Consider the following 23195-nt stretch of genomic DNA (forward strand, 5'->3'; position numbering starts at 1 on the left):
CCATGTCATTTCTAGAGGCTCGGTAACAGGTCTCAGAGAGCACAACTTGTCAGTGGCAGAGATGGAACTTGAACGCAAGTCTCCCTGAACTACAGGGAGTTAGGAGCGTCTCAGCTCCCACATAGGGGGTCCAGTGTTTGAGAGAATGCAAAATCTTAATACTTGTCAAAGGAAAGCAGAATTCATGAACTATAATCTACTAGGAGAAAAACAAATGAAAAGTGGTCATTTATTATGATCCACTGTTAGGGAATGTTCCTCTCCATTCAGGCAAGTGGAGAAGTTCAAGATTGTATAACCTCAGCAGTTAATTATTAATATCTGCTAATTATGCTGTGAAGAAATTGCCATTTCCTGTAATGCTTCTGTTAAGTATTATCCTTGTTCTCTGTTCATTGTCTCCATTATACAAATATAATTTATTGATGACCCCATACAGGCAAGCCTGTATCATAGTTGACCCATACCTTTCTTTATATCTTAATGTGGCCCAAAGCTAGCTATTAATAGATTCAATTTATTTTTTTCATTTTTAGTGATGTAATGGCTTTTTATACCAGCTGTCAGGGGTCAGGGTGGATATGTAAAGAAATAAAGGTTCCCTTTCTTTAACTAGAGATGTTCTCTGTGTGTGTGTGTGTGTGTGTGTGTGTGTGTGTATGCACACATGTTGTCTGCCTGTCTCATCTCCAGGGAAACCTAACACTATCCTTTTCACACCTTTTCTGAATTAAGCACAGTAGTCAGGGAGATGTGAATCCAAGGAAAGCTGTTGTAATTAGTGGTAGATTCAGGGAAAGGTGAACAACTCAGGAAGCTCTGAGTAACCAAAAATGATAGTAATAAATACTGTATCCTCTCTGATAAAATATCGGGTCCCCAACTGCATCGGAATAAATCATCTGAAGAATAATTCCATGTAAGTGGAACGGGTGTTTTATTTTACTCTTGAATGTTGAAGGTGATCTGTAATAGAATGAATTATTTTGACTGCATGAGATAGAAAGGAGATAAGAGAGTGGGAGAAAATAAAAATTGGCAACACTCTTGGCCCACTGAAAGTAGCCTGCTTCAGATTATCAGTACTTGCTTGCAACAGTGAGAAAAGATGTCAGAGGTCTCTATGAGCCTTTTTGCTCTTAATCTCTTATTTCTACACAGCCCATGTTTTCGAGTTATAATTATGTAAGTTCTAAAGTCATTCCTTTTGGCAGTCCCACAAGACGTATAACTGAGTGCATGTCTCGTAAATCCCAAAATATGGGATGAGGAAATGTTTGGACACCATGCCTGGGTATCATACAAGCATTATGAATATTCAACTGTGCTTGCTTCGGGCAACAATAGCCATTTCAGTGAGCGGATGATCTGGTCATATGTGAGTTCTTCTCCCAAGCAGCCTCCATTCCTGTGTCACTCCCGTCCTGTATGTGCCTTGCTGCTGCCTGAGTGCAGCCCTGGCCTTCCCAGAGAAGATTGGTTGTTATAGGATGGCCCCTAACAACACAAGCTTACTACTTCTTTTGGAAGTCACCAAAAGAAACGGTCATGTGTAACCATGCGGGGGAAAACTGGCCACATGATATATTGAACAGGTCATTTCCTAAATAGTTTTTAAGGATGATTTTGGACTATGTGATTTTTTGTTTTCCTTTTATGTTGACTTTTGAACCTAAGCTTCATCTAAGAATCAAGTTTACTGAATTAGCATTATCTTAAACTCATTTTTTTCATTCACAAAATACTTATTGTCTGCCATGTGTCAGGTACTGATACAAACAAATCTGACAGACCTCAGCTACCTTAAATTGCAGCGAACTCTAAGTACTTGCTGTATGCTGAAAGCCTTTCTATTTGCACAACGTGTTTGTGTAATATCCAGGAAAGACCGGCCTCAGTGTCCCACTGAGAATGTGGTAAAAAAGGATTCTGAACCTCTAAATAAATTTTTTTTTACAATAAAAAATTAGGTAATGTCATGTGAAATGTCTTACTGTATGTAGGCAAAGAATAAAATGGATGGTAAACATCATAAACATAAAAATTCAGAGTAGTGGATGTCTCTAAGGAGAAGGAGGAGTATATGATCCATAAAAAGTACTAAAGGCAATTGAACGACATGAATAATATTTTATTTCTTAAGCAACAGGTTAGGTGCATGAGTATTTGCTGATCTCCTTATACCTTATACCTGTCATAAATTTTGTACAAAAATTTTCAAAGATGGTGAACCCAGAAGAGGAAAAAAATCATGATATGTATGGGAATGGAAAATAGGTTTTAAAATCCCTAAATATTTAAGGTCTTTTCCCTGTAACTGTGGATATAAGAAAGAGTTTAGCACCCATCTATTTCCACTGTGTTGGTTCTTTCTGTTGGTGAGACATTTGCTAAGTTATTTTACTTATTCCTACTTTAAAATGTTTATGCAATATTCAAAATTCATGGCCAAAAAAAATGCATTTTTGAAATTGCTCAAAACACTGGATCTTATACCTAAAGCATTACAGCAGTGGTTTCATTGGAGAGAATGGAGTGCTTTTCCCAGAAAGGAGGCACAGGGGGATGAAGAATTTTCAGGCTGAAGACACATTGTGACTGGCAGGGAATGCGAGCCTGGAGTGTCCCTTGCTGGATTAGCAGCTGTTTTTCCCTGATGGCCATTGGCCTTTGTGACACTAGCTTAGAGAGACTCAGTATCAAGGGATGTTTTACTAGAGGGGAAATTGGTACAGGACTAATAGAGCTAGAATTTGAAGTCAAAATTGTCTGTGCTGATGTTCTTTATCTCTCTCTCTCTCTTTTTTTTTTTCTTTTTAACATTTTAACTGCAGTGAAGGGAGCAATCTGACCCCAGCACATCACTATCCAGACTTCAGATTTAAGACATATGCTCCACTAGCATTCCGATATTTCAGAGAACTTTTTGGTATCAAGCCTGATGATTACTTGGTAAGAACTTATCATTTTCCTTCCTTCTCCAGAAATGTGTGACGTCAACATTTGTCTCATAGCAATAGCAACAAGTGTCTCATAGCAACAGCAACAAATAGCCTGGGTCTTTTACTTTGCAAAACTCTGGAGCATAGCAAAAGGATCAAGTTTTATAACAATTATAAATTTAGCTTCAGGAAATGTGGTTTGACTCTAAGTTTTACCTGATAGCTATAGAATCTACTATGGTAATTGATATTTAAATAAGTGGAATTCAGTTGCTACTTTAGATAATTCTTCTAAGAGATATAATTAGCTATAAATACTCCTGTGAGTTTTGTTGATTGGGTTCTTTTTGAAAGTCTTCCTGTTTTAATTGCCTTATTTGTACCATTTGTCTCAAACCTGCCATGGCCCATGGCCATGTTCACCTTGACCTACAATTTGAATATGATTTTAGAGAAGCTGGATAGTTTTGTCCTAAACAGCTTTTCATGTGGGCTCTTTCTGAAGGTATTTTTTATTTGGTACGAGGGCATGTATTACCCTTAAGTCTGTCTTTTCTCCCTGTCTGCCTTTTGGCACGCAGCCAGTACAAACACAGCAGGCTTTTTGTGAGAAAGTCTGATGTGACCTCAGAGTTTTACCTTATTCCTGTTCAAGAAGCCAGGAAGTTTCTTTCTGTTTCAAGAGAAAAATGGTTTATCTTATAATTTGATCACTGTTAACACCCTGGGGCTCTTGAAAATTGGTTTTCAAGAAACTTTAGGAAGGATACCATCAAATATTTATTGTTCATTCCATTCTGAATGATCTTAGTAAGACTTGAGCCAGATCTGAGAATAATCCTTTGCAGAAGAAGTACAGCAACATGTGTTACTTAATAACAGAGAATATTTAAACTCTGTTTTATACTTTGAATATACTACAAATGATTAAATTCAAAGCTGATTCTGTTCCGAGCTGATAAAACCCATGAATGACCCTCTCCCTTAGTTGAGCCCTAAGGAAAACTTCTGCCTGATGAATGAAAGAGTATACTGGTTGCTCAAGGAAATAATATTAAGTCTTCATAGAGCATGAGAACTGTGTGTACTGTGGGCGTCCTGCTGCCTTAAATGTGCACTCATACTACTCACATTTGGGTTTCCCTGGTAGCTCAGTGTGTAAAGAATCCGCTTGCAATGAAGGAGACCCTGGTTCAGTTCCTGGGTCAGGAAGATCTGCTGGAGAAGGGATAGGCTACCCACTCCAGTTTTCTCGGGCTTCCCTGGCGGCTCAGTTGGTAAAGAATCCACCTGCCGTGTGGGAGACCTGGCCTCTCTCTCTAGATTGGGAAGATCCCTGGAGAAGGGAACGGCTACCCACTCCAGTATTCTGGCCTGGACAATTCCCTGGGCTGTATAGTCCATGGGGTCACAAAGATTCAGACACAACTGAGTGACTTTCACATACAACTCAACATCAAAAATAAACAACCTGATTTAAAAATGAGCAGAGGCTGTGAATAGACATTTCCCCAAAAAAGGCATACAGATGGCCAACAGGTACATGAAAAGATGCTTAGTATCACTAATCAACAGAGAGATGCAAATCAAAACCACACAAGCTGCCACTTCACATCTGTGAGATGGCTGTGCCGCTCTCTGCCTCCCCACACCCCACACCTCTACTCTCCACACCCCACTGGTGGAGAGATTAGGTGCTTCTACAGCAATGTCAACCCTGCCCTCTTAACCACACAAGTACATGAACACAGGCATTAGCAGGATGTGGGGCAGGATTTACATTAGGGAAGATCCTTTAGTTTCTGGCCATTTGGTAGTTACTGAGGGTCACTGTTATTCAGGAAACATGTTTGGAGAACCCAATGAGGTCTTGATACTGTGTTATTGAAAACAAGATTGATGATAGCTCATCTTCTGCCATATGTTACAAGTTAATGGATTCTCTCTTTCTGACTTACCTTGAGCTTCTGCCAACCAAGGTGATGCCCCAGACTTGCATTTCATAACACAGATTCAATCAGTGTGATGAGATGGCTGTCTACCTGACAGGTCTCCATTTAGTGGGCCATCAACCCACTTTGATAGCCATCAACCCACTTTGTAGCCATCAACCTGCAGGCTACAAAGCCCATTCTTTAGTCAGTCTACCTCACAGGATTTCTTTCCTTGGGAAGGCCTTTTTCTAAGCAACAAGTCACATAGCTTATACAGTTTCCTAATGAGCTTTTAAGCTGGAAAAATTACCTTCATAATGGGGTCAGAATGTTTACAAAGGAGCAGGAGGCTATGTGATGGCTTCTCAAAGCAGAAGTCCTCCTTCATGTACCTGGCAGAAGGTCGTTAATTGATTATTTGGTACTTTGAACAGCAACTGTAACTAAAACGCTTCGCTAATAATTATGGAGAGATTCAAAAAATTACAAGTCATGACACTCAAAGAACTTAGAATCCAATTGGGATGATGATTGATGTGGGAAAACCACCCATTCTACCAGGCAGTAATTAAGAAGAGGAAGAGAAACAATAAATGCTCGAAGATTTCAAAGGAGGGAGAAGTCGCTCTCTCTTGGATCAATGATTAGGAAGGCTTCTTATGGGTATGGCGTGGTTTAACCGTGACCTAAAAATTACAGTGAAATTTGAGTAGGTGGGGAAAAAAGGAAAGATGTTGGAATGGCATGTAAGGATGAGGAGCAGTGTTAGGACCATGAGACCAGAGATGCAAGTGCATTAGATAGGACTTTGAATGGCCCAGTATAGCAGGAAGGGAAGGTTTTGATCAAGAATATTAGAAAGATCAGTTCAGTTCAGTTGCTTATTCGTGTCCAGCTCTTTGCGACCCTATGGACTGCAGCATGCCAGGCCTCCCTGTCCATCACCAACTCCCAGAGTTTACTCAAACTCATGTCTATTGAATCGGAGATGCCATCCAAGCATCTCATCCTCTGTCGTCCCCTTCTCCTTCTGCCTTCGATCTTTCCCAGCACCAGGGTCTTTTCAAATGAGTCAGTTCTTCGCATCAGGTGGCCAAAGTACTGGAGTTTCAAAGTATTGGAGTTTCAGCTTCAGTTTCAGCCCTTAGAAAGACAGAGCCAAATAATTCAAATAACTAGTTATGTTTTTTTAATTCTAGGAAATTAGTGAAATGTAAAGACTGACTAGATGTTTGATTATGTGGAAGATATTTTTTGTAAAGGGATGGAAGGGTATTTTGGTTCTCTTTTATAAGAGGAATCCTCATCCTTTAGAGACAAATAGTGGCTTACCTGGCAAAGAATTCACCTGCAATGCAGGAGACCCCAGCTCAATTCCTGGGTTGGGAAGATCCGCTGGAGAAGGGATGGGCTACCCACTCCAATATTCTTGGACTCCCCTGGTGGCTCAGCTGGTAATGAATCTGCCTGCAATGCGGGAGACCTGGGTTCAATCCCTGGGCTGGGAAAATCCCCTGGAGAAGGGAAGGGCTACCCACTCCAGTATTCTGGTCTAGAAAATTCCATGGACTGTATAGTCCACGGGGTCGCAAAGAGTTGGACACGACTAAGCTACACTCAGTAAAATACCAGAGAAATGATTTAATGTCTGTGATTTGCTTTAAAGAATCTGAGGAAAGCAGGCAGGGGAAGGACTGAGGATGTAAAGAGACAAGATAGGCTATGAGTTGATAGCTGTTGAAACCGAAAGATAGACACATGAATGTTAATTGCACAGTTCTCTACTTTTATGCATATTTGAAATTTTTCGTAGTAAAAAGCTGGTGGAGGGGGTGCAGAGATAAGACCAGGCAGCTTAAGTGTGCTTTTGTTTGATTGCATTTTCCACCTCCCTTGTTAATTGTACACACAGTTCCATAACCGGACCCATCTCTGGGAGCTGCAGAAGACATAACAAGGGCCACGAGCCTCTAACTACATGGCTCCCTGGTCCCCGTAGCCAGGGCCTCCCTCAGCCCAGGCTCGAGGCAGCTCCCCTTATTGTTCTTGGAGCTTCTGGAGGCTCACCTCCAAAGCACTGTATCTGAGGACACTACCCAGTGATCTGGAGTGTGATAGATGAGGAAGGGGTCTTTTGCCTGAGGCATTGTGCTTCAGAGAGTCAGGCAGAACCTCAGAGACTTTTTAGCCCAACTGTTCATTGTAGATGAGGAATCTGACACCAGTGAAGGGAGGTGCCCAAGGTTACCCATGCTGAGGGGTGGAGGCACAGCCCAAGCCAGAACCATAGTCTCACATGCTTCCAACCACTGAGTCTTAGATGTCGTTAGATGGCAGGAATTCCCTGGATTCCACACTTTCACTCCCGAGGGCCCCAGTTCAATCCTTGGTTGGGGAACTGAGATTCCACAAACTGCACGGCACGGCCCCCGCAAAAAAACCCAAAAGGTATGGTCTCAAGGTGGTCACTCCCTAGCCATCAAACTGCGAACTGTGGTTATCCATTCTGAAAAATGAGACAAAGAGGTCAAATACACCTAACAAAGCACATTTTGGAATGGTTAAGCCCAAAAAACAGAAGAATGAAATAAGATGGTGTCCCCTGAAATACCATGTGAAGGAAAAAAAAGGATAAGGCATACATCACAAATACATCCTGGTATCCATCAAACTAGGGCTATCTAAACCCAAATTTGTGAAGATATACGGACCTAAATGGGAGGGGAAAGGCGAAGATGTAGGGGGTGGTCACTATAGATAGATTTGATATCAGATCCCTGTGATATATGTGTATTTCTGCTTAGTCTTATGCTGTTGCATCTGGATTTCAGCCTGAATTACTCTGATTACATTCTCAGTACTATTAAAATTCACCAAGTGCGTGCTGATTACAAATTCATGTTGAAACGTGCACAATTGGATGTGAGACAGCGTGGTGAGGGTGCAGCCGCGTGTATTACAAAGCAATTCAAATGCTCCTTCTTCCTTATTTGTTCCTAAATAAAGACCTCCCAGGGGAAGGGGCCCCAGAGCATCTTCACCCCATTTCTGCTTAGGCAACAAGCCTTTGGTTAATTTCCTTCTTTTCCAGGTGCCTGGGTATTCCCAAGTTCAGGGTGATTTAGGTTTATTGACACCCATAAGAAAGAGAGCAGGGTAAATAATTAAACACCATTGAGGGGAAGAAGTGGCAGGAAAAATGATCTCCACCTCACTGTGCAAGTTTACAGAGTTGATTTGCCTTGGCAGAGCCCAGCTGGACTGTGCTTTGCATTCTTTCCAGGGTACATAGGGAGGCCCTGCAGGAAATAGAAGGCAGGGAATGAACACACTGCAACAGCTTACACAGTGAGGGTGCCAGGAAGGTACATCAGGGTGCACACAGGAGCTTGTTGATCACAGCTAATTAACATGTTCCCATAGCTCCTCTTTATTTGCTCTGAAAAGGCAACATTTTGAAGAGGATAGCTTAGCAGAGAACAGTAACAGAGTTGCAAAGTGAAAAGCCATAGAAATCAGAGGTGATAATGGTAGAAAGGGTTCTGCATCCTAATGCCAACTTATTGTAGACTGACACTGTGCTAGAAGTGACCCCAAAATGGTTATTGAAAGAGGGCAAAACAACTGATTTCTCCATTCATATTCATCTGCAAATTGCATAATAAAGGAGTATTTGGCAATTAGTAACCAATGAAAGAGTCTCCAGTTTGTGTCACTGCTTCTGGAAGAATCTGAGACTTTAATTGGAAGCCGATGTTCACATCTGAATCCAGTTTTCCCTAGACAGCTCTTCCTGAATCACCCCCTAATTTCTCTATTTGCAGCCCCTAATTTCTGCATTCTTTGTTGTTTTTGTACTTTCACAACATTTACTCCTACCCACAAGAGGATTCTATGCCAGAAATCCAAACCCCATGGAACAAAGAATCAAAATCCTAAGAGAGTCTGGGATCTGCCTTCATTTTTTATGAGAATGGAAATAAATGAAAATTTTATTTAAATAAATTATTTATAAATAAATTATTTATTTATTTAAAAATAAATAAATACACTTATTTTCCTGAGTCTCAGATTTGTCATTACACAAATCACCTACTTTTTCTTTAAAAAAGAAAAATTTTTAAAAGTTAATTTCTTTAATTGAAGTATAGTTAACTCGCAGTGTTGTATTGGTTTCAAGTGTACTGCAAAGTGATTCAGATATATAGATATATATATATGCATATACACTCTTTTTCAGATCTTTTTCCATTATAGATTATTACAAGATATTGAGTGGACTTCCCTGTGCTATACAGTGGGTCCTTGTTGTTGTTTATCTATTTTATGTAGAGTAGTATGTCTTAATCCCAAACTCCTAACTTATCTCATCACCCCCCACCCGTCTCTTTTCTTGCTTCACCAAGATCATCTTAGTGTGTACCTTTGAGTAGCCTTCTTGTCATGGGAGTTAGGCTGAAACTCTCAGTACATCCTAGGGCACTGCTGAGCATGTAGTGAAAAATGGCAACAGCCATGCCTAAGTGGTCACTCTTTGCCAGGGATTTAAAAAACATTTATTTTTAACACTCTGAGATGCTATCAAGTATATATCACCATCTTTATTTTAGAGACGAGGTTTCTAAGACTCCAAGTGCTAAATTACTCAAGGTCACATGACTAGCCACTGGCAGAGTCATGATTTTACAAACAGTCGGTTGATTCCAAACCCAGGCCTTTCCTTCCACTTGGACTCTGCCCAAGAGCGGGAAAGGTTCCCTCTGCTTCCTCTTGGCTTTTACAGCATCCTGTGTGGAGGCTGATGACTGTTTTTATTTTCCTTGCATATCCTCAACTAATTCTTGAGGTCTTAGGTTGCTGTGCTGCTTAGCAAGAGAGCTCCAGGAAGCAAGGCTGGAGGAAAAAGGAGAAGGTAGGGGATGGAAGTTGCCAGTGATGTTAAGAAAGACAGTGAACTCTTGCTTATTTTTTTTCCTGGTGAATTCTGTTTCCCTTACCCACAGTGCTGCCAAAGCAGGATGATTTAAAAGGTAACATCTAGACACTGCCTTTTAGTCATTTTTCTCCCATTTTCTCTCTTTCTTCTCCTCCCTCCTTCCCTTCTTCCTCGTATCCTCTCAGATGTTTCTTTGATAAGGACTTACATATTCACAAACCCAGATAAAACACTTTGAAGGATGTTCAGCCCTGGTGATTTCAAATGCCTCCATCCTCAAAATACAGTTCCTTAAATCCCTGCTCTTGCCTCTCACCAGGGCTGGTCTGATCTCACACATTAACTTCCTTACCTTTTTTTCTGCCCACAGTGTTTCTATAAGTCAATAATAGGGATTATTAAGTAGTAAACACTAAACTCATAAACCTAAAATTTCCTGTTCTGCTGGTTTGGGGCACTACTTGGGGAGACTGACAGCCCTTCAGTTGTTGGTAAATTTCAGTCATTTATTTACAAAAATTTATCGAGTCCCTTCTGTGTATAAGGCACAGATCCTGAACCATATCAGAATTTAAGAGTCATGGTTTCTGCCCTCATAGAGTTTTATAGTCTAGAGGGAACTTGGAATAGGTAAATAGGCCATTAAGGTACTTTGTGGTACTCAAACGGTAAAGAATCTGCCTGCAATGCAGGAGACCTGGGTTCGATCCCTGGGTTGGGGAAATCCCCTGGACAAGGGAATAGCAATCCACTCCAGTATTACCTGGAGAATTCCATTGGCAGAGAGGTCTGGCAGACTGCAATCCATGGGGTTGCAAAGAGTCAGACATGACTGAGTGACTAACACGGTCACGTGCTATCTTCTGTGACGAGAGCATCCAGTGCCAGGAAGCAGGTGATGTGGACCCGCAGAACCAGGCAGAGTTTTCTGGAGCAAGTGCTGTCCAGCAGACACTGAAGGCCAGCATCACTATACCAGCCTCCTTACTGAGTCTTCCTTCTGTCCTCCTACTGGGGCCTCTCAGCACAGCAGAGGGAGTGAGTGGTCCTCTGCTACAGACCCTCCAGTGGCTTTCAGCTCCCCTAAATAAAAGGCCACTTCCGTATATAGCCTATATATTTGTCTGTCCCACCAGACCCTTCTGGCTTCTTCCCCTTCAGCTGTCCTCTCTGCCCCCTCTGCTTCAGCCGTGGCCTCCCTGCTGTGCCATGAACTCTCCAGGTCTCAAGATCTTAGCCTTTGCCCTTCCTTCTGCCTTCAGTACCCTTTCTCCAGATATTCCCCAGGCCTCTCCTCAAATGCCGCCTTCCCAATAAGGCTTTTAGTGACCACCTTGTCTTCATCATTGGTGGTACTCCCATCCCCCTTTCCCTGTGTCCTTTCTCTCAACAGCACTTAAGCACATTCTGATGTGTAAATTATTTACTTTTTTGTTGGCTGTTTCCTCGTACTACTGTATAAGCTTCCTAAGCGCCTGGGGCAGTGCATCTATCTGCACTCAGTAGGTACTTTTTAAATGTTGAATGAACATGGATAGTGCATTTCTGGCATAGAACTAGAATCATATGTGATATTAACCAAATCATCCTAAGGGTTTTCTTGAAGAATCGGCAAGCCAAGTGGATGATAAAATCCGTATGTCAAGTGTTTAAGTGCATATACATCCTACCAAAAATAATTTGTTGTCATATAATGGTAGTCCAGTGTCTGTTGTCAAGAAAATAAGGTGTTTTTTTTTTTTTTTTAAGGAAGTTTTATTCGGTGGTATTCAGCTAGATGAAGGTAGCATGGAGGTAGGTGGTTTCTGATAGAAGAAAATACAGTCAATAATCAAGAGTGTGTGGCACACTTGAGAAAATGAGAAATAGTTCTCTGGAGTTAGAGTTTAAGGAGGAAAGGGATGAGAGAGAAGGCTGAAGAGCAGAGCTTTGTCATCCATGGAGTTGAATGCTGTGCTGAGAAACTTGGATGTAATTGTCTCTATTAACAGTGGAACCCACAGGAAGGTTTGAAGGCTTGGAAGGCTATGCAGTTTGGAAGGATCTCTGGTTTCCTGGTGGAGGATTCTCAGGAGGAGTCAAGAGTGAATAGCTTAGAACAGGTGGAGCTTGCCATATAATCAAGGTATGGAATGATGAAACCACTGAATTTCAGGAATTTGAAAAAGAGATGTCATGAATGGGGCAGATGTTAGCAGTAGTCTGGATATGGAAGATGAACAAATGTGAAACATCAAGGATGATGTCTCAGTTTCTGGTTTGGAGAACAGAGTGAATGATGCTTCCTTTCTATAAGAGAGGGAAAAAGAGAGAAGACGGAGGATGGGGGAGGAACAGATGATCTAGTCAGCATGTATAGTTGTACAAGGTGTGCACCACCCAGAAATACCTGGCTAAGGTGAAGGAGTGAAGCCTGGAATCTATCCCTTCATCTGTTTACCAACCTTTTTATGGCTCGGAGCTGCATATACCAGGAAAAAAAAAAAAAAGTTCCTTCTTTCTAATCACTACCAAGACACCACATGGGCTAACCACAGGCTGAGATGAACTTACTTTTGAAATTGTTACATATGAAGTGTTTGTGGTATAACTAAGTAGAAATGTCTGTTACACAGTTAGACATACAGGTCTGGATCCCCTAGGGAGATCTTGGCTGGAGATGCAGGTGTTAGAGTCATCTCTTTGTTGAAATCATGAGTGAATGACCTCTCTTAGAGTAAACAGTGAGACAAGAATATGTGTTGGTGTCAAGTGAGGAATACACAGTGGGGACCACACCTTCCATTCTTATTTTCTGGGCACTTGCTAGAAACAAAGTGCCTTGGTCAACACCACTCTTGGGAGTTATTGAACAAATATGGTGATTCATGATTCTGTTATTAAGGTAAATGGATCAGCTAAATTTTTAGAAATCTCATAAGAGCCATGTTAGTATACCTAGAGTCTCCTCTTAAAGCTGTTGGAGAGGGCTTCCTGTTTTAACATGGGTAAGACATGTAATGCTCTGATTTTCTTCATTGGCTGCATCATACACATTAATGCATTTTTACTGCTTATGTATTTGTTCTTGTAGTATTCCATATGCAGTGAACCTCTAATAGAGCTGTCTAACCCTGGAGCCAGTGGATCCTTGTTTTTTGTGACCAGTGACGATGAATTTATCATCAAAACAGTTCAGCATAAAGAAGCGGAGTTCCTTCAGAAGCTACTGCCAGGCTATTACATGGTAAGTGCATGTAATTAAAGCTTCTACTTTAGATTTAATTACTTTCCTCCAGTTTTTTTTTTTTAATGCTTTTTTTTATTTTCAGTAACTCTGGCATGTTTCTTTCTCCTTGGTGAGGTTTATTTTGCATTTAGAGTATACTATGAAATTGATTGAATAGATTTTGAGAAGTAAGTAGAACTATGTAGTAGTCCTGGGCTTATATCCCACTCGGCCATCAACTAACTTGTGTGACCAGGAGTAAATAAGGTAAGCTCTGAGCCTCAGTCTTTGAAGGCTGGCAGACACCTGTCTTCCATGGTGGTTGTAATAAAGACAGGATCCAGGATGCAGGATAAAGGAAGCAATGTATTGCAGAGCACTTTGTATGTAGTAGTAATATGAGTAGTTAACATTCATTGAGGACTAAGTTGTAAAACTGATGAGGTAATTGAGACAAAGATAAATGGAATCACTTGCCAAGGGTTATTTAGCTAATGAGCTATAGATCCGGGGCTTGAACACAAACAGTGGGGGTCCAGAGGGTGCGTCTTTAACCCGTGCACCTTATAGGGCCACGCATTCAGCATTAGCCACTTTTAGCCATCACACTTCAGAATTGAGGATGTCATAGGTTAAATGCAACATGAAGATCACCTTCCATGTAATGTTTTAGAGACAAAGGAACTATAACCTAGCCCAGAATTTGGATTTGCTAAACATTTAGACCAGATTTTTCCTGTTTTGATGATAAATTCATCGTCACTGGTCACAAAAAACAAGGATCCACTGGCTCCAGGGTTAGACAGCTCTACTAGACATTCACTGCATATGGAATACTACAAGAACAAATACATAAGCAGTAAAAATACATGAATGGGTACGACGCATCCAATGAAGAAAATCAGAGCATTACATGTCTTACCCATGTTGAAATAGGAAGCCCTCTCCAATGTTTGTTTCCAGGCAAACATTTTCCTCAGTAGATTTGTTGTTTTCATACCTCTGATTTCTTTGTACTTTCATGGCAGTTATTACTTTTCTGTGATTGGAATGGTAGCAGGATTTTAAAAGCCACAGTTCTGCTATTCATTTGCTATGAGAGGTGATAACTGTCATCTTTGTTTCAAAACAAAATTGATGAGATACACCACACAGCTCATTAGAGTGTAAAAATATTTTTAAATTCCAAAATCTGCTCAAGATAACAGTAACTGCCCTAAGTTAGTCTCACATATAAATATAGGAATTGAAAATCTAAACAAAAATCTTAGTGGACAGCATACACAGATTTTAAAAGATTTTGATCCTGAACAAAATTTTTTTTTTTTTAGCACAAAAAATGTAGCACTGGAAAAATTTTTTTAGCACAAATTATCTACTTTATATTAGGGAAAATAGAAAATACAGAAAAGGAAAAAATGCAACCAACTGTATTTATTTTCTCAGAGATACACATTGCTAGTATTTGGTATATATCCTTTCAAATGTATCCTAGTCATATACACATTTTTAAATAATTTAAAATTGCAGTCAAACTCACATAGTACTCTTTGTTAATCTTCTAAGTGAGTAAATCTTAAACTTCTCTATTTCTAAGCTTAGGTAGATTAGTCTCTTATTGTAGAACTGCACTGTCCAATATGGTAGCCAATAGCCATATGTGGCTATTAAATTAAGTAAAATTTTAAAATTTAGCCTAATCAAGTAATTTTATACCAACCATGTAATATATATAATAATATAATTCATCTTATTAACAAGAAAAAATGTGAGCATTATGTGGTTATCCATCTAAATATCCGAGAGAATTCTTAAAATTGGAAATTTTTACATAATAGGTAAATAAATCAATAGGCATAAAAACCAACATTTATCAATCTCCCAGAGTTCACATATCTTCATGGAGAAGAACAAAAGCTCTTTCATTGAAAGTAGTAGAAAAAGATAAGGATGCTTTCCATCAATGATCTTTTCTAATGTATTGCTAGAATTTCCAGCAGTAACTTTTTGAGTATAAAAAAACATAGAAGAAAAGTATAAACACTGTTCTGTACAGATGATGAAATTGAAAATGAGCAAAACTTCAAGAAAATAAACCAGTAGTTTCCAGAGGTAATGAAAATCCAGTAGATTTGCAGGATATTTGGTAAATAAATCCATCATATTCTATTATGTAGATCATATAAAGTTGGAGAGTATAAGGGGGAAAAAAGAATTCCATTTGTGATGACAATAATTTATAATGATTGTTATTAAAGATATAAATAAATGAAGACATACTATAATTCTGATTGGAAAGCAGCTTATAGTAAGTATAGCGTATGAACAATACTCCAAAAAGAATTTATAAAATTTTATTTAATAAGAACTCAAGTGCTTATGTCTATAAAACAAATGAACAAGACCAATATGAAGGAAACTACAAAATGTTATTGAAGGACATAAACAGAGTTCTGAAATAATAAATGTGCATCATTCCTGAACCCAGAATTATAATTTTAATTGCCCACATAAATTTATAAATCCAGTCTAATTCCAATCAAAAATTCTAATAGGATTTTTTCCCCTGAACTTAACAGAGCTGGTTCATTTGAAAGTGAAAACAAATATTATATTAAGAGTAGTTTTAAAAACAAACAGGAAAGCAAGCCTATAGAAATGGACAATACATTTTGGCAAAGGAGAATATGTTAGGCCTGCCATAACATACACCAGAAATGTGTAAGTCTGTACTAGTATTAAAGTGGTGGCTTTTGTACAGATCGAGACAAAAAGAGCAATGGAGTCAAATAAAGTGTAGAAATAGACTCGTGTGTATTTGACAACTTATTGCCTGACGTAGGAGGGACTTAAATTCAATTGAGAAAGGACAGACCGTTTAATAAATGGTTATCCATTTGAAAAAAGAAAAAATCCCCTTTTTCAGATCTTTTGCATACAGTTACTTGCAGACAAGGGAAACAAAAGCAAAAAAATAAATAAATGGGACTGCACCAGACTAAAATACTTTGCACAATAAAGGAAACTATCAATGAAATGAAAAGATCACCTACTATATGGGAAAAGATATTCATAAATGATATATATGATGAGGTTAATATCCAAAGCCTATAAAAAAAACTCATAAAACTCAACTTGAAAAGTAAATAATAAGCAACTCACTTAAAATATCTTTTAAAAATGTCAAAAACAGGCACATGTAAAGATGCAAATCAAAATAGAGAAATACAAATCAAACCTCAATGAGGTATCACCTCACACCAGTCAGAATGGCCGTGTTTAAAAAGCCTATAAATAATAAATGCTGGACAGGATGTGCAGAAAAAGAAGCCCTCCTACACTATTGGTGGGAATGTGAAATGGTGTAGCCACTGTGGAGAACAGTATGGAAATTCCATGAAAAACTAAAAATATATCTACCATATGATTTTGCAATCCCACTCTTAGGCATATAGATGGAGAAACTCTAATTTGAAAAGATGCACCCCAGTGTTCCTAGCACTATTTACAATAACCAAGACATGGAAGCAACCTTAGCATCCCTCAACAGGTGAATGGATAAAGAAGATATGGTACATATATAAATAATGGAATATTAATCAGCCATAAAAAGTAAATAATGCCAATTGCAGCAACATGGATGGACCTAGAGATTCTCTTACTAAGGGAAATTAAAGCAGATAAAGAAATATGTGGTGTCACTTTTATGTGGAACCCAAAAAATGCAAATGAACTTAATTTTAAAACAGAAAGAGTCTCACAGACATAGAAAACAGACTTACACTTACCAAAAGGGAAAGGGGTAGAGAGAAAAATTAGGAATTTGGGATTAATAGATATACTACTTTATATAAAATAGATTAACAACAGGGTCTACTGTATAGCACAGGGAACTATATTCAGTATCTTCTAAAAACCTGTAATGGAAAAGAATCTGAAAAAGTTACTTATATATGTATACAGTTATATATGTGTGTGTGTGTGTGTATAAAACTGAATCATTCTGCTGTACACCAGAAGCTAACACATTATAAATCAAATATATTTCAACAAAAAAATGAAAATAAATTGGGCACACTATCTGACTAGACATTTTCCCAAAGAAGATATACAGATGGCACAGGAAAAGATGCTTAATATAACTAATCATCAGAGAGATGCAGATCAAAGCCACAGTGAGATATCACCTCACATCTGTCAGAGTAGGTATTATCAAAAAGACAACAAATAGAAATTGTTGGCAAGGATTTAGAGAAAAGGGAACCCTCATGCCCATTGATGGGAATGTAAACTACTTTACTATGGAAAACAGTATGGAGATTCCTCAAAAAATTAAAAACAGAACTATGTATGATCCAGAAATACCACTCCTGGGACTTATTCAAAGGAAACAAAAACACTGCTTTGAAAAGACACATGCACCCCTATATTCACTGCACCATTATTTTACAAAAGCCAAGATATGGAAGCAACTCAAGTGCCCATCATTAACTGAATGGAAGAAGAAGATATGATATACATATGTAATGTTCATTACTCAACCAGAAAAAAGAATGAAATCTGGCCATTTGTGACAACATGGATAGACCTAGGGGGTATCATGCTGAGGGAAATAGCCATACAGAGAAAGACAAATACAGTAGTGTTTTACTTATATGTGGAATCTGAAAAACAAAATAAATGATCAAACATAAAACAGAAACAGCATCATAGACAGAGAACAAAGAGGTGGTTGTCAGAGGGAAGAAGGGTCAGGGGAGGAGAGAAACAGGCGAGGGAGATTAAGAGGTACAAACTTCCAGTTGCAAAATAAATAAGTCATAGCTATGAAATGGACAGTGTGGGGACTATATGTAGTATCTTTGTATTGTGATAGGTTTTAACTAGACTTACTGTGATGATCAGTTTGAAATGTATAGAAATATCTAATCACTATGTTGTATAACAGGAACTAGCATAGTTATGTAGGTCAATTTTACTTCAAAAACGAGCACATAGAAAAGGAGATCAGATTTGTGGTTACCAGAGGTGGGAGGTGGGGGGAAGGGATAGTTAGAGGAAGGTAGTCAGAAGATACAAGCTTCTAGTTACAAGATAAATAACTACTAGGGTTGTTAATGTAAACATGATAAATATAATGAATACTGCTGTGTGTTATATATCAGGGGTCCCCAAACCCTGGGCTACAGACTGGTACTGTTAGGAGCCAGGCTGCACAGCAGGAGGTGAGCAAGTGAAGCTTCATCTGTACTTATAGTCACTCTGTGTCACTCACGTTACGGCCTGTGCTCCGCCACCTGTCAGATCAGTGGTGGCCTTAGATTCTCGGAGGAGTGCAAACCCTACCATGAACTGCACATGCACACGATCTAGGTTGCGCACTCCTAATGCGAATCTAATGCCTGAATATATGAGGTGGAGCTGAGGCAGTGATGCTGGCCCTGGGGAGCAGCTGTAAATACAGTTTTCACTAGCCCAATGAATGTAATGTACTTGAGTCACCTAAAACCATCTCCTCCAAAACCCCTGGGTCCATGCATGGAAAAATTGTCTTCCATGAAACTGGTCCCTGGTGCCAAAAAGATTTGGACTGCTGTTACACATGAAAGTTGTTAAGAGAGTCAATCCTAAGAACTCTCTTCTAAACTTGCTGTGATACTCGTTTCATGATGTACATAAGTCAGATCAGTGCTCTATGCAAACTTAGTGCTGTATGTCAATTATATCTCAGTAAAACTGAAAGAGAAAAATTAATCCCATACAGAGTAAAAACCAAATGTAATCACCAAAACTATTAAAAACTTGTAAGAAGAAGGAAGAAATTTATAACCTTGGGGTATAAAAAGCCTTGCTAAATAAGAAACAAAAAAAAGCATGAGAAGCAAGTTCATAAATATAACTACATGAAAAGGCAAAACATCTATAAAACCAAAAATAATGCCAGATATCAAATTAACATAAGCACATAGACTATTTCCAGAATGATAGAAACAGGAAACAGTTTCCACAAAAGCTGGGAAATGGGGGAGGGATTAAGGATAGAAGAGAGAGTTTTCATTATATAAATGCCTTTTAGTGAACTGTTTTTGGTGCTTCCCTGTTGGCTCATTTGTTAAGAATCTGCCCACCTATGCAAGAGACATGGGTTTGATCCTGGGGATGGAAAGATCCTCTGGAGAAGGAAATGTCAACCCACCCCAGTATTCTTGCCTGGAAAATCCCATGGACAGAGGAGCCTGGTGGGCTATAATCCATGGAGTCGCAAAGCAGCTGGACGTGACTTAACAACTAAGCAACAACAACCCAAAAAATTATTTTTTTGTTTTCCCATACTTTTAAAGTGAAACAAAAGCAGACACATATTCCTTATTTTTATAGCCCAGTGATCTGATGGTTAAGACTTTGTGTTTCCAGTGAAGCGGGGCGTGGGTCCCATCTCTGGTTGGGGAAATTCTGCATGCTCTGTGAGGCAGCCAAAAAACAAAGTTAGATTGTCTATTTTTGTAACAAAAAAGACAACATACTGGAAGAAAATATTTATCCCAAGTAGAAGAGGAAAGTAATAAATATCCAGAATATATCAAGAACTCCAACAATGACAAAAAACCTAAGGAAAAATGAGCAAAGGAGAGTAACACAAAATTATCTTTAAGAGGTGGCTAAACATACATAAGTGGAGAAGGCAATGGCACCCCACTCCAGTACTCTTGCCTGGAAAATCCCATGGATGGAGGAGCCTGGTGGGCTGCAGTCCATGGGGTCACTAGGAGTCGGACACGACTGAGCGACTTCACTTTGACTTTTCACTTTCATGCATTGGAGAAGGAAATGGCAACCCACTCCAGTGTTCTTGCCTGGAGAATCCCAGGGACGGGGGAGCCTGGTGGGCTGCCGTCTCTGGGGTCGCACAGAGTCAGACAGGACTGAAGCGACTTAGCAGCAGCAGCAAACATACATAAGAATGTTAAATTTCTCTAGTTCTCTGTGTTATTCACATTTAAAGTAACTTGAAAACACATTTTCATTTTTCACCGACCTTGCTTCCAGAGATTGTAAAGTGGGATAATATTCAGCATTGCTAAGAGTGGTGGTATATATGTAACCCTATGAAATGTGGTTGTAAACTGGTCTGGTCATTTTGGAAGACAATTTCTCAGGAGCTATTAAAATTTTAAATGTCCACCCTTGTACCCCAGCAGTTAATTTTCTCTTGAGCTACCTTAGAGAAAAATCACACATGGCACTAATCACATCTCTGCCTGTTTTAGTTGTAACTAATTAAAGAAGGAAATTCTGTCCATTTTCAGTTCTGCTGTTGCTGCTGCTATGTCACTTCAGTCTTGTCCGACTCTGTGCGACCCCATAGACGGCAGCTCACCAGGCTCTGCCATCCCTGGGATTCTCCAGGCAAGAACACTGGAGTGGGTTGCCATTTCCTTTTCCAATGCATGAAAGTGGAAAGTGAAGTTGCTCAGTGGTGTCCAACTCTTCGCCACTTTTAACACCCTGAGTTCAGAATGATAAAGTTGCCGTTCCCATAAGCTGACTTAGAAACTAGATTTGGAACAGCAAAATTTTAACAATGACTGTTAACAAGAGTAATCACATTCCATTTCTAATTATCATTTTACATGAAAATGCATCATAGTGGAGTGTTGCTTTGTAAAAGTACATTTTAAACATTTTTTTTTCTTTTTCTCTTTTTAGAATTTAAACCAGAATCCAAGAACTCTTTTGCCAAAATTTTATGGACTGTATTGCATGCAATCAGGGGGCATTAACATCAGGATTGTGGTGATGAACAACGTTTTACCACGCTCCATGAGAATGCACTTTACGTATGACTTGAAAGGCTCAACCTATAAGCGAAGAGCATCCCGAAAAGAGAGAGAGAAATCTAGCCCCACGTTTAAGGACTTAGATTTCCTGCAGGACATGCATGAAGGATTGTATTTTGATACAGAAACATACAATGCACTCATGAAGACACTTCAGAGAGACTGCCGGGTAAGGAAATGTCATTGTTGTGAATGCCTTTGCAAAGCTATCTGTGGTAATGTACTTTTTTAAGGAAGGTCCAAAGGCCAACACATGGAATGCCTTCATTCCCAATCCTTGTGCTGATCCATGCTTCCTTGTCGTTGAAGGAACTGGTGGATGACGATGCAGTTGTCTGGAGTCTATTAATTTTACTAATAAGAGAAGTCAGCCTTCCTTGATCAAATGACACAAAGATTTTTGTTTCTTTTCATCCTCTGTGGGAAAGATAGTTAAAATGAAAGGAAAAGAAATTTGGGTTTAACACAGTGATTATTGAGAAAAGCCACATGGACGAAGTAAGATTCCAACAGGGGAGAGAGGCTTAAAGAAAATGCACTTAATGCAATTGATAAATGGATCTCTAGAAATCTGTTGTAGATGCCAAACCATGGGATGGATTCATTTACTGAAACTGCTTTATATGATCTGTGTAAGAAATGATCAGGAGTGAGATTTGACAGAGCAAAGGCCTTTCCATGCAAAGTAGCCAAATCCTTTATCAAAAGGATGCGAGTTCTCAGCCAGCAATGAGTAAGAAAAAAACTAAAACCAAAGTTGAGGATAAATATTTCTGACATGGTAAATTTACAGAAAGTAGGTAAAAGCCCTTTTGGAGAAATAGATGAGAATGCAATGAGAATGTAACTCTGCTGGGTTCTGAAGGGTGATGATCATTTGATCAAAAGATTGTCAGGGGTGTTATTTCTTGGTCCAGATGAACTTTTGAGAACTACTCAGTTCTCAGCTGAGTTGAGCATGTTGGAAATGGGCCGAAGGAATGATGATAAGGGTTTGGGTCCAGGCCTGATCAGGGCTTTCTAGAAGAGAGGACAGGATTCATGGGGCCTGATCACTGGGAAATATGCAGTGTGTCTTGGCTTCCTGGGCCTTCTGTGGACCTGGTCAGATGACCCACATTGTTGCTGGGGAGGGAAGATCCCTTCTCTGCCAGGCTTGAGCTCAGCTGAAGGTGAAGAAGGCAGTCTTGACTCCTCGTGTAATGTATAAAGTAGGGGATCCTCCCCGAGAAGCACAGCCCACTGTCGCTGTATTTTGTCTTTCTCTGTGTTAGAACATTTATGAAAACGCAGAAAGATGCATTCTTGGAGTCGTTTCTTTCGTTGGTAGAGGATTTACCCCACAGTTCCTGTTCTTTAGCTGCCATTCATTGAATGCTTCAAGATTGCCAAGCTAGCCTAAGATTTTCCATTTTTAAAAAATATTGAAGTATAATTGATTTACCATTACAGTGTTGTGATAGTTTCAAGTATTCAGCAAAGTGATACAGTTATACATATGTGTGTGTGTGTATCCTTTTTCAGATTCTTTTCCATTATAGGTTATTACAAGATACTATCTTGTTTGTATATATATATATATATCTTATATATATAAGATATATATACAATATACCTTGTGCTATATAGTGGGTTCATGTTGGTAATCTATTTTATATATAGTACTGTGTATATGTTAATCCCAAACTCCCAATTTATCCCTCTCCTTCCTTTTCCTTTGGTAACCATAACTTTGTTTTCAATGTCTCTGAGTCTATTTGTGTTTTGTAAGTTCACTTGTATCGATATTATTTTTTTATATTCCACATAGAAGTGATACCATATGTTTGTCTTTCTCTGTCTGACTTAACTTCACTTAATATCCTAAGTTCATATTTCATTTCATTATCTCAGCCGCCATGTGACATCAGTACCATTCATACTCCCATTTTTCTCTCTCTTTTTTTTTTTTTCAAAGTTATCAGTACATTTTAATGGCTACAAAGAATGCTAGAATTAACATCAGGTTTTGGTATGAACATACATTTTCAAAGGAAATGAGACACTTGTAGAAATGGTAAAGGCTTAACCATCCTGGGATGAGATATGAAGAAACAAGGTAATTTATTGGTTTGGATTAGATTTTGGTTGCAAGAGAATAGTTCTGTAAATTAAACACAAATTATTATTATTAGTTTTTTATTCTCATGGCAGATCCTGGAGATGTTGGCCCAAGGGCTGGTGTGCTCTGTGGAACCAAGCATCTTCTTTCTTACTAATCAGACATTCAGGCCTCTTTTGTTAAGTGACCACAGATGCCCCCAAATTTGCTTCACCTCCAACCTTCATGTTGTCCTT

At 39.1% G+C, this 23195-nt stretch overlaps 1 protein-coding gene across 2 annotated transcripts in view; it reads left to right on the top strand.

Annotated features, from left to right (window-relative positions):
• The window catches only part of PIP5K1B (phosphatidylinositol-4-phosphate 5-kinase type 1 beta), a 346195-nt gene that overhangs the window by 189289 nt on the left and 133711 nt on the right, over positions 1-23195 (top strand). For both annotated transcript variants that reach the window (XM_027549417.1, XM_027549419.1), the window contains exons 5-7: positions 2835-2952; positions 12886-13038; positions 20728-21027. In XM_027549417.1, the coding sequence (XP_027405218.1) occupies positions 2835-2952; positions 12886-13038; positions 20728-21027 (571 nt within the window). The remainder of the gene's footprint in view (positions 1-2834; positions 2953-12885; positions 13039-20727; positions 21028-23195) is intronic.

Source organism: Bos indicus x Bos taurus, chromosome 8 (assembly GCF_003369695.1).
Source record: "Bos indicus x Bos taurus breed Angus x Brahman F1 hybrid chromosome 8, Bos_hybrid_MaternalHap_v2.0, whole genome shotgun sequence".
Classification (NCBI taxonomy): domain Eukaryota; kingdom Metazoa; phylum Chordata; class Mammalia; order Artiodactyla; family Bovidae; genus Bos; species Bos indicus x Bos taurus.